The 13,109-nt window shown below is 39.3% G+C and overlaps 1 protein-coding gene across 1 annotated transcript; it reads right to left on the bottom strand.

Moving 5' to 3' along the window:
• Positions 1 to 7,326: 7,326 nt before the first annotated feature.
• On the bottom strand, positions 7,327 to 12,754 carry LOC127623055 (toll/interleukin-1 receptor domain-containing adapter protein-like). Its single transcript, XM_052097257.1, has 2 exons — positions 12,163 to 12,754; positions 7,327 to 7,935 (listed from the first exon to the last, which is right to left on the bottom strand). Exons 1-2 carry the CDS (start codon positions 12,752 to 12,754, stop codon positions 7,877 to 7,879), a joined length of 651 nt encoding a protein of 216 aa, XP_051953217.1. The 3' UTR covers positions 7,327 to 7,876.
• Between the last annotated feature and the right edge of the window lie 355 nt (positions 12,755 to 13,109).

Genomic DNA, 13,109 nt, shown 5'->3' with positions numbered 1-13,109 from the left:
GATTTAATGAGGCGAGAACCGGCTTGACAACGTAAATAATATTTTAATATGGAACTTAAACAAAAAGACAAACACACATAGGTGTCGGAGAGCTGCCCGTAAATCTCTCTCTCTGTCCCACTGCAGTCTCTAGTCGGCCTTTATCCCTCTCTGAGGCTTGATTAGCCTGATTAGGGGCCGGGTGTGTAGCATCACGACCCGGCCCCGCCCTTCGCCCTGTCACAGATGTTAATACGTGTAAAGGCAAGCAACAAAAACATGTAGACTCATGCTTATGGCTAGAACATGTTACTTTATTCTGTCAAGTAAGAAATCAAGTAAATCAGTATAGCACATTCAACAAAATATTTAAAAATAATATTCTAATTTGTCTGTCAAAACATGCTGAACAGAGATACATAGTGGCCAGTGTATACATAGTAGTAAAATGTTACAAAATGCATTTGGGATTATTGTATTATTCTGTTTCACCTCTATTCCAGACATTTTATAGGATTATTAATATACTTACAGTGGAACATAATAAAGCAATATGACGTGAGCAAGAGTGATTTTGTTCTGAATACAGCACAGCAGTGCTTCAACCGGTAATTACTTTTTCATTTGACATGCTGACCTTCAGAAAAGCACAATTGCAATGTTATTCAACAGTTCAACACACAAGTAAATAGTAGAATAATGTACCTTTTGGACAAAAACTGGTCGCTTAGTTTGTTCACTGCTGCTTTGCCAGCGATAATAGTTCAATAGAAGACAAAGCATCAAGCGCAGTTCTACTCTCCAAACTGCTCTTTTTAACTAGTGATGTGTTGTCTGTTAACAGGATTTGTACAGTCTTGTAAGTTTGGAAAATGCTTGATTTTCAAGGTTTGAAACATGCTTGAACTGGGTCCCTGTGTGTCCTTAAAAAGTCTTATAATGTCTTAAATTCAATTTAAAAAAATGGAAGTTCATAAATCTTTAATATATTAAATGGTATAACAAAAGTCTTAATTTAAATTTGGGTATGGAAGACAGGAATCACGATATGGCCAAATGTGGTTATTAAACTTCAAAAGGTTATGATTTAATTAAATAAATGTGTGCACAGCACGCTTCATAGTAATAACGTACCACTGTTGCATGGTTACTAGCGGTTTCAGAGCAGTTCACAATAAATGAGTTCCGGACATTTATGACGATTGCTGATAATATATTGTTGATGAATTATGACAATGTTTACTTACATTTTTTTATATTTTAATACTGTATGTTGTAGATGGTTGTAAGAGTAGATATTAATCATTGGCACATAATCCGTTCATTGCCTTTCATTAAACACATTATATCTATTACACAAATTATATGCTTGATTAATCCTTAGGTCTAGTCTAGTTCTATAAACGATTAAAAAAAATATATATTTGAAGTAGATGCTATCCATTTGCTATGTTTGTGCCATCTCTTGAGCGCATCTTAGATGCTTGGCATCTTGCTTTGATGTTGCATGCCAACAGAAGTACCGCACGTGTATAATAAGCTGAAAGGTATAAGCTACGACAAATATTTAATTAAAACTGCAACTAAATGTATTTCTTCCCAGTGTAACTGTATTTCATGAAGAGAATAAAGTGTAGTGTAGTATTTGGATACCATATGATTGCACCAAAACCATGCAGCTTGCCGCCGCCCAGTGAACCCGCAGTGTGATAAGTGAACAAATCCTTCTTGTTGGCATTTATTTTTTCATTCATGAAGGATTCAATGTTTAACTAATCAACTTGAGTCAATGATTTAGTAACTTGCTCACAACATGAGACACTTTGTCACCACCTACTAGTTTAAAGAGCACCTATTATGGTTTTTCAAATATTCCCTTTCATGTAGTGTGTTATATAGCTGTTTGTGAATGTAAAAAATCAAAGTGCACAGCAAATGGAGTTATTGACTCCTAAAAGAAAGAACCGATTCTGAACACCTGAAACGAGTTGTTAGTAATTTCAGACACTTCCTGTACTAAACTACGTAATTTGGTGACAAAAAACCTGCCTCTGGTCTTCATTGGCTGCTCGCGAACTGCTTTGACCCACCCTCAAACACTACACTAAGTGGTAGACCAATCACAACAGACTGGAAACATCTGACCAATCAGAGCAGAGTAGGCTCCCTGAAAGGAGGAGTTTAGAATGAACGCTTTAGAACGGATCATTGAACGAGTCGTTATTGACACTGGGGGAAAAAAAGGTAATGTTGCAATTTAAATTATGAGCAAATTAAAGTGTTTTTTGACCTTGGATGCATGTAAATCTATTGTATGAGACATTTAAAACTAAATTAGGCATGATTAAAAAAAACATAATAGGTGCTCTTTATAGATGTAATCTACAGAAATGGTCACTGAACAAATAGATTAGCAAAATCAAATTAATGAATCAAAATCCCCACCATGTGGAAACACAGACATGTTGAGTGATACAATTAGTAAAGCATCACAGTGCTTTTATAATAAATCTCACCACACTTTAAAACAACACTGTCATCTTTTCTTCCTGCGGTCTCTCCCCAGACCCTCTCGAGTTTCTCTCCAGCCTGGTGGCTCGTCTCTAAATCTGACTAACCACAGAGAAGCGACCATAGGATTAGAAAAATGTCTGTGCATTTTATACATGATTCATTTAGTTTTATTTTTATGTCTTTTTAAGATCCTATTCTACAACATAGGTAGGATCTTATATTCTGCCGTAAACTTCTTAAAAAATTATTAATTGATCCTTAAAAGTTTTGTCACTGTAACTTGAATTTTACAGGTTCTTTCATATGTTAAAAAATTGCATTGTTTGATACTAGAACATGTTAAACGATGTATTAAAAGATAATATCGATGCTTTATTGTAATATGTATGGAGATTTATTGTAGTGAATATAGCATTACTATTTACTACAGAATTAAAAGGGAAAAATATAAACTAAACATTGAATTGAACATATTTTCCTTGTGGTGATTTTTGTACATATGTCATTTGTACATTGATTTGAAATCCATACATGTGACTGTATAGTTTGAATTGCTTGTTAAGCCCTTATTGATCATTTCAGTGTTTTATAAATGTCTATTCTAAAAGCAGAACTGGAAAATTAATATCTTTATAATTCAAAACTAACTTTAGTTTAATAGTCTATAGTGTTTCCTTCCATGAGCTCTGTTGACCTCTTCAATTTCATAATTTTATTGGATTTCCATTTTATTATTTCTAGATTGTTGTGGCGTGGGGGCGTGGACATGTGTCGTTCTGCGGGAGAGCGAGAGAGCGGTAAGGCTTGTCACCTGGTTTATAATCAACAATAACACCTGTGTCTTGTTATAGTGATGCGGAGAGAGACATAAAAGGAACGCAGAGTACCCAGAGAGGGAGAGAGAGAGAGAGAACACAAAAATGTTTACACGCTGAGCCAGATCCTAACTCAGCACGTGTCATGTTTGTGTTCTCTCTCTCTCCCTCTCTGTTTCAGTGGCTGGTAGGTGACTCCTCCACCCCTGGTAGCGGCCCTGACCATTCCAGGCGGTCGGTTAGGAGCCCCTTCTCCCCTCGTGCACCCGCTCTCCACTACCTTCCACCCCAAAGGAGCAGCTGCGGCCATCTACCGGGGGACGAGGAGCCCGGCCGCCTGGAAGTGGACAACGGCTGCTGACCACGAGGGGAGAAGGGGCTCGCTGCCGACCGCCTGGAGTGGGAGAACCGCTGCCAGGGGCGGGGGAGACCCCTTCTGTTCCCCAAGAATGCGGCGGGGAGTTCCGTCTGCCAGGGGCTGGAGGTCTGCCTCCGATCCACCCGGAGAGGCACAGCTGTCGTCTGTTAGAGGGTGGAGGAGTGGCCGAGGAACAAGCTACGGCGTATCGGAGAACTGGCGAGTACGTTTTTTTTTTTTTATCTCTCTCTCTCTCTCTCTCACTGCCGCTCCGCGTTGGCCTTTTCCATCTCGTTTACATTTTACAGTGTTTTTTGGGGGGTACTACACTGTTACAGGAAGTACCCCCCTATTTAATTATTTATTTTTCCCTCCCCTGGTCCCCTCCCTGATCCAGGTAGACTGGGAGGACCTGCCAGCAGACGGGGCAAAAAGGCACGCCCCTCACTTGGGAAAGGGGGTGTACATCATGCCAGGGGCTCTCCTGCCTGAGAGAACGAGGGAGGAATGTGGCAGGGCGGAGGGCGGGGCCGGGTCGTGATCATACCCACCCGGTCCCTTATCAGGCTAATCAAGCCTTCGATAGGGATAAAGGCAGACTACGGAGGATTGTGCGGGAGAGAGAGATAGTTTACGGACATGTCCGTCATGTGTGCGTTTGTGTCTGTTTAAGTTTATTATTAAAATATTATTTGTATCGTCAAGCCGGTTCTCGCCTCCTCCTTTCCATTGACTGCTTTACACAATAATACTTCACAAAAGAGTCAAGGCAAATATACAAAGGGGTGAATGTCCAAATTTCCCTTATTCAGGTACTTAAGGGCAATAGCACAGTGTAATTAGACAAGACCTACCTTATTTATTAAAAAGCCCACTCTTCTCAGTGCTCTTCTTTCACAGCTGAGTGAGAATACCAGCCTGACCCTGAAACCCTAAAGACTGAACTGAAGTTCAGATGATATTGATTTCTTATAGGTATAGTTCACCCAAAAAGGAAAATTCTCTCATCATCTACTCACCCTCTTGCCATCACAGATAAACATGACTTTCTTTTTTCTGTTCAACACAAATTACTTTTAGAAGAATATGTCAGCTCTGTAGGTCCCTACAATGCAAGTGAATGGTTCCAGGTGCTTCTCCAGGCTCAAGCGGAGGACAGGCAGGTGGTTTGTTACCCCAGGAGGGGTCTTTACCCACGACCCTGGACCCACCTACGGTCATGCCTCACATCACACTCACCAAGATGGGACCTCAAGATGACCCGGAAGCTTTCATCGAGCTCTTCGAGACAGCCGAGGCATGGAAGTGGCCGAGCACCCAGCGGGCTGGTGAATCCACTGCCATGGGTGAAGTCTGGGCTGGTCTGCTGGAGCTGTGGGGATCCTGGGCACTTCCAGGACCGTTGCCCTATGATGGAATTGGGGATGTCGGCCCAGGACTTGGCAGATCCCCTTAACTCCCATGTCCCGTGAAAAAACTGAATTTTCCACAAAGCAACACATAGTTACTCTCCAGCATCTTTTTGATCCTCCCAATTTCAACAGTGTACCTACAGCTACAGCAGAGCAAAGTATTGTGTACAGTATTTTGTTAAATTCAAATTGGATGGGAAAAAAGTTGAGATGTTTGTATATACATCTGCTGCTGTTCTAATGAAATTCACAGCTTTCATTCTTTTACACAATACTATGTATGTATGGGTGGAACAGAGTGAGAGAATACAGTTTCACATACAGTAATACAAATAAAAAAATGTGTAGCTAAAATATTTTGTTCTTTGTAGGGTGTTACATAAGGACGTCCTCAGATCTTTGACCTAAAATCAGAAAAGATAACATATGCCCCATCCTGCTTGATATTATTTCTAATAATAACTTTCTATTGCCATCTTTGGCTCTATATTTCAAAGATTTAATGGAATGTAAGTATTTTCAAAGGTCTGAAATTAACACTGGCAACCAAAAGTTTTGTGCCACTTTAGCATGTGGTATTTACCAATTGCATCCCACCTTTAACAAGTGTTATCTGCATCAGTTTAGCTAAATTGTTTAGGGCCGGGTCATGATTCAGCACACCCAGCCACTTATCAGGCTGATTAGCCCAAGAGGGATAAGGGACGACTGGAGATGGCAGTGCGTCACAGAGAGAGATTTACAGGCAGCTGCCCGACACCTGTGTGTGTGTGTTTGTCTTTTTGGTTCAGTTTTATATTAAACTATTATTTACATTGCCAAGCCAGTTCTCACCTCCTCCTTTCCATGAATACATTTACACTGGTGCCAAAACCCGGGAAGGAGGAGGCGAGAACCAGCTTGACAATATAAATAATAGTTTAATTAAGAACTGAACCAAAAGACACAAACACACACAGGTGTCGTACAGCTGCCCGTAAATATCTCTCTGTCGCACTGCTGTCTCCAGTCGGCCCTCTCTGGCTAATCAGCCTGATTAGGGGCCGGGTGTGCAGAATCACGACCCGGCCCCGCCCTCCGCCCTGCCACATAAGACAATCATGCAAAATCTCTTTGTGCCAGTTTACTGGAATCCATTCGGACAGCAGTCATATGCATTGTAGCATACAATGATAATGCAGGATGCGTTTTTGCTTATTAATAACTGTTGTCGGCCACACCTTACACTCTAACTGGAGAACTTCACTTGAAACAGTGAACCCCAACTACCCACAGTCTATCTTGCCCCCATTAGATCCGGATGGGCGGATCCGGAAGTCTGATCATTTCAACATATCCTGTCCAAAAGAAGCCTACTTGGACAGGAAGAGACCATTTGACTGACATGTAAAGTAACCAATCATGGTTTGTTTTGTTTTTAAGGTTTCAGGGGTGTCAGTCTCTACAAATGGTTGTATGGAAAACACCAGAAAGATAGTGAAAAATGTGTGCAGAAAATGCAGAATGATCTCTCCGTAATTTGCTAACAGTAGGTCGAAAGATGTGCTGCTGAAATCTGCTTTTGAACTGCAGTTGAATCTGTGGTTTGAACTGCTTACTGCAGTTCAAATCGCTGCCCCCCAGTGGCCAAAGCTGGAAGTGTTGATGAACGTATGGGCACATGTGAGACTATGTTCGAAATTGCATACTACCATACTGCTCTTACTATTCCTGCCATAGACTGATATGGCAAAAGTAGGAAGAGTAGTATGAATAGTATGTCATTCCAAACTCTACGAAAACTCCAACCTTCTGAGTTCTATTTTATGGGTGAAATGTCCAGAGTGAAGCCAAAAGTGAGTTGTATTTTTAGTTGTGAATAATAGTCAACAGGAATGTATACTGAATTTACTATACTCACTAACTCAAACCCTAAATCTGTCAGTGGAGTTAAAATATAATCTTAAGAGGAAATATTGCAACCTCAGAATCATGCTCATCATCGTTTAAGTCAGGGGTGCCCAATACGTCGATCACGATCTACCAGTCGATCGTAAAGGCAATGCTGGTAGATCCCACAAATTTAAATGTACTTAAATTAAATTTTAATAAAAATAAATATAATGTCTTTCCTTCTTTTAGTTTGTCTGACTTGCACTTGACGAGTAAATATTGACCAGGCGAGGTTTTGTTTATTCAGTTGCCATGACAACTAGGTTTGCGCATACGCGCCTTCCAAGGACTTCTGAGAACAGAGCGCGAAATTGCGATACTACTGCCCGGATTAGGCAAAACTGTCTGATTTCATTCAGTGCAAGTCATCAGAATAAGGTAAATGCCCTGGCTATTGTAATCTATTGTGCTGTAGGTGTTTTGGGTTTAGTTTTAAAACTGAATGATATCAACATTGAACATTATTATATATTTTTTTATTAATTAGAAGATGAATTCCATGTAGGGATACATGCAGTAGTCTCAACAAGCATTTTCTTATTTTAAATGAAACTGTGTTTTTTTTAGTTGGTAGATCTTATTGAGTTGGTCATTTAAAAGTAGATCATTAGATAAAAAAGTGTTGGCACCCCTGGTTTAAGTGAACGTGATTATTCCTTGCTTTCTTTGGGACCAGAACCCATGTCTTGAGGCTGCTCCCACATCGTGCCATAATTATATCAACTTTGCGTCACACAAACTTTGTTTCCAAGTAGACTATGATTAGAGCTTGCTAGATCGTGCTTTCAAGTTTTATGTGCAATATGCATCAGACAGTAAGTAAACAGATTGTGGATGCTCCATGGGCATGCAGTCATAGGATGTGACTAATCTCCGCTTTCAGACACTTTGCAGAATATTTCCTTCTCGAGCATGTCCTTCAAATCTGTTAAAAAAAAAAAAAAAAAGAAATGTTAGAAATTGTATATTCTGATCCAGACAGACATAACAAAACACATACAAGTGTCACCTAAAGCAGTGCAGAAAAAAATATAAAATATAAACATTCCTGTCTGTTTAGTTAAGCTTAGCCTTATCTCTGGCTGGAAGAAGGACATAAAAGGAATTGTTCACTCAGGTGAGTAAATGTTGACTGAATTTAAGTGACTTAATCAAGATAAACTACAATCTCTTACTTGGCACCACTCTGTATGTAAGACTAAGAAACATTTGAATACATGATATGGTACATACTGTATTTCGAGTAAATCCTGTAAATATTTAAATGTGCACTCTGTAAATTTTGTCCTCATTAAAAATATATTACTCCTATAGAAATTAATAGTAATTTTGAAATACATTTATAAAATCATGAGCACTCACATGAAATGAATACTCCAGTTCTAATAGGTAACCTTAAAAAAGCTGTTTGGGGGCCTGGGTAACTCAGCGAGTATTGAAGCTGACTACCTAACCTGGAGTTGCGAGTTCGAATCCAGGGCATACTGAGTGACTCCAGCCAGGTCTCCTAAGCAACAAAATTGGCCTGAATGCTAGGGAGGGTGGAGTCACATGGGGTAACCTCCTCGTGGTCGCTATAATGTTTTGTTCTAACTGTCGGTGGGGCACGTGGCGAGTTGTGCGTGGATGCCGTGGAGAATAGCGTGGGACTCCACATGCGCTACGTCTCTCCGGTAACACGCTCAACAAGCCACGAGATAAGATGTGCGTCTGACAGTCTCAGACGCGGTCGTCCCCCACCAACCGAATTGAGACCAGTCACTACGCCACCACAAGGCCTTAGAGCACAATGGGAATAGGGCATTCCAAATTGGAAAAAAAGAAAGAAAAAAAAGCTATTTTTATTCAACATGGAGAAGGCCTCCTCTTTTAGGATCACATGACCTGCCAAATACTACTCGCTTAATCTCAGTAACCACCCACTTATTGGACACTTTCACTCAGGGATTAAGTTAACCATGGCTGACTGTGATTAATGACGTTCATAAATGGCATCGGTAACTGAAAATGATTGTGTTTGAATTATGCTGCATCCACACTACTAGGTGTCAGTTCAAGTCCAAGATGGTATAAACAAAAAACTAAAGAGAGCATCATTAAAAGATAAAGACATGTAGAATGTATAAATACAGTCTTCTCTAGCACTCTTGATAGTGTCGCCCCCCCCCCCTTCGATTAAAGAAAATTAAAGAAATAGGCCCTGCACCATGGTACAATGATCACACTCATGCTCTCAAGAGAGCAGCTCGGAAAATGGATCGCATGTGGAAGAATATAAAATTAGAAGTATTTCGTGGTGCATGGAAGGATAGTGTCTGTAGCTACAGACAGGCACTAAAAGCTGCCAGGTCAGCATATTTTAGTAAACTCATAGAAAATAACCACAACAATCCTAGATGTTTATTCAGTACTGTGGCTAAATTGGTTAGGAATAAAGCCTAAACAGAACCAGATATTGCGTCGCAGCACAAGAGTAATGACTTTCTGAATGAATTTCTTTACAGATAAAATTGAAATAATCAGAAATAAAATTGGAATTATGCAATCATCTGTCATTGCACCTCAGAAAACAGAGTCTATTAATTTTCCTCACATGCAACTTCAATCCTTCGCTGTCATAGGTCATGAAGAGCTAACAATACTTATTGATACATCAAAAGCCACAACATGTTTGTTAGATCCAATACCAACTAAGCTCTTCAAAGAGGTATCTCCTGTAATTTCAAAACCTCTTCTTAATATTATTATCTCCTCGCTATCCTTAGGACATGAAACTTTAAAATGGCAGTTATCAAACCACTTATTAAGAAGTCACAACTTGATCCCGGAGAATTGGCTAATTATAGACCAATTTCAAATCTCCCTTTTGTCGAAAATACTAGAAAAGTTAGTATCCTCCCAAATATGTTCATTTCTACAGAGAAATAGTATATACGAAGAATTTCAGTCAGGATTTAGGCCTCTTCACAGTACAGACACTGCACTTATCAGAATTACAAATGACTTGCTCTTATCATCTGATCGCGGCTGCATTTCACTTCTAGTGCTTTTAGATCTTAGTGCTGCATTTGACACGACAGATCACAACATTCTCTTGAATAGGCTAGAGAATTATGTTGGCATTTGTGGAGTTGCATTAGCATGATTTAGGTCCTATTTAGCAGACCGCTACCTTGTTGTCTATGTAAATGAGGAATTGTCAAACCAAACAAAATTTAATTATGGAGTGCCACAGGGATCAGTATTAGGGCCTCTACATTTCTCCTTGTATATGCTTCCCCTAGGAGATATTATCAGGAATCGTGGAATAAATTTCCACTGCTATGCCGATGATACAAAACTTAATATTTCATCAAAACCTGATGAGATTTCACAATTCTCCAAATTAGCAGAGTGTATCAATGAAATAATAGATTGGATGGCCAGAAATTTCCTTCAACTCAATTCTGACAAAACAGAGGTAATAATTATTAGACCAAAAAAACAAACAAAAAGCCGCTAAAATATTATTTGACTCCCAATGGATGTAATGTTACATCATCTTCAACATCAAAGAACTTAGGTGTTATATTTGATACCAATATTTCCTTTGAAAATCAAATTACCAATGTTTGTAGAACAGCATTCTTCTAAGAAATATTGGTAATTACAACATATGCTTTCATGACCTCAAGACTAAATTATCGTAATTCATTACTAGGAGGATGTCCAGCCAGATCAATAAATAAACTTCAATTGGTTCAAATTGCAGCAGCCACAGTGCTGACGAGAACCAAGAAATATGATCATATTAGCCCCATTTTATCATCGTTACATTGGCTACCTGTTAAATTTTTTATTAATTTAAAAAGTCTGTTAACTACGTACAAAGCTTTGAATGGTCTAGCTCCGTAGTACTTAAGTGATCTTCTACGATGCTATATTCCATCACGTTCACTACGATCACAAAATTCTGGCCTGTTAATAGTTCCTAGAATATCAAAATCCAAAAAAGGATGTAGATCCTTTTCATATTTGGCTCCTAAACTATGGAATAATCTCCCTAACAATGTTCGAGATGCAGACACACTCACTCAGCTTAAGACTAGCCTAAAGACTCATCTATTTAGTCAGGCATACACCTAATTTATGCTCCAACCTTCCGGAACCAGAAACATTGATCATGATCTATACCTCTGAAATAAATTGAATGGCATTTATGCTAATATTATTTTATTTGTTTCCCTGTCTCAACCTCGGGACTCCCATCCTGAGGTCATCAGAACCAGCTGGATCCAGCTCCATTCCTGCTTCGTGTTGGACTCCACTGCTACGTGTCACTGTGTGATAATGACTAAATGCAGCAGGTGCCTGCCAAACATCACTTCAGTCTATTATGATGGACTTCAGAGGATGAACTGATGCCAGATCCAACCATATGACGGGATACTTCATATACAATTGTCTGAACCTTGGATTTAGGATGGACCACACCGAACCTCACCGAAATTACCGGCCAGGATGAACTGCGATGCACCTCACTGATCTCTACCTGCATCACCTCGGTCTATTGATGGACTACGCTTTTGAAATGTATTACATAGACTATCAATTACCAACAAAAGCCTTCATCAGCCAATTAACAAGGACAATTGCATCTATGTGAACTTCTGCCATTAATCCAGGATGGACTTCAAAGATATTGGTCATTAATCTTTCAGTTCATACAAAATCTATGTTTAAACACTGTCCCTTAACACTTACTTAGTTTAATAATTTGAAACCATGACTTGCACTATACATAAGTAATATTGACATTATATTCATGATGTTAGCCAGAGGGGAACTGGATCCCACAGTGAGTCTGTTTTTTTTTTTTTTGAGATCTTATGGTGTTTTGTGTTCCTTGCCACAATTGCCTTCAGCTTGCTCACTGGGGTTATTAATACAAATATGATTTAATTATTTATTTTAAACACGATTAACAATCTTATTTTATCTAATTACACAATGATGACTCATCGACATTATAGACATTACAGTTTTATCTTCTGTTAATGCCTGATCTTCTGTAAAGCTGCTTTGAAATGATGTGTGTTGTGAAAGGTGCTATACAAATAAAATTGGCTTGAATAGAACATATCGATTTCTATATACAAAATATTCCACTCACAATGAATGACTGTCTTGTACATTTGTTTGTAGCCAGCCTCTTTGTTTATATTTAAATCCACAGAAAAAACAAAGCGCAGTTCCTGTGGAAGCTCAGATATGGGCATATTTAGTACAGCTGGGATGATCCTCTGTGACATGGGCCCCTCAGACAGGACCTGCTGCATCTGATACAAGCACCAGCCATCGTTCAGAAAGTTTGGAGTGATGAGCAAAACCCAGCAGTGGCTGTCATGCACTGCCTGCAGGAGCTCAGAAGACACAGCACCTCCTAGTGGACAGTCCCTTTCCTGCAGGTAACAGCGCAGACCTTTAGAAGGGTCCTCCAGGAAAGAGGACAAACTCTGTGCTTGATCAATGTCCTTATCATTGTGACAGACACAAATGTCATAACTGCGAGTTGAACGGAAGGAAGAGAAGAGCACGGAGGGCAGAGGTTTTTCTGAGGAGGATGACTTGGCTGTGATGGAAGATTTTTCATAGGAAAAGGAAGAGGAAACACTAGATTCCGTAGAGCAGCTGGATATACAGTGGGCTTTGCAGTTCAATTGTTCAGGGGAGCAGCTGGAATTGCTAAAAGTAGAGTTACCCATCTGAGAGTGTCTACTTGGGTTGCCTTGGTCCAACTGATTCCTTGTTTTTCCAAAACGCTAACGAAGCCAGCCTGATTGTGCAAAGAAATTAAATATTTTCAACTTCATCAGAACCCAATTTTAATATAGGAACAAGTGTTTGACTTCTAATCAGTGCAATTAAACATAACCTTCTTTCTTTATTAGGCACATCTTGTAATTTGAAATATGAATACTATACTAAGATTTTAAAGACTTTATGAATAGTATGATATTCCATTTTAAGTAAAGGGCTTAGTGTCAAGGTTATAATTTTTTTTAATGTATTTTTTTTAATGAAATTCTCGATTTGAAAAGCTTGATTTGAGAATGTTTC

The sequence above is a fragment of the Xyrauchen texanus genome, chromosome 29, assembly GCF_025860055.1.
Source record: "Xyrauchen texanus isolate HMW12.3.18 chromosome 29, RBS_HiC_50CHRs, whole genome shotgun sequence".
In the NCBI taxonomy this organism is placed as follows: Eukaryota; Metazoa; Chordata; class Actinopteri; order Cypriniformes; family Catostomidae; genus Xyrauchen; species Xyrauchen texanus.
This window is presented reverse-complemented; position numbering and strand designations above follow the sequence as displayed.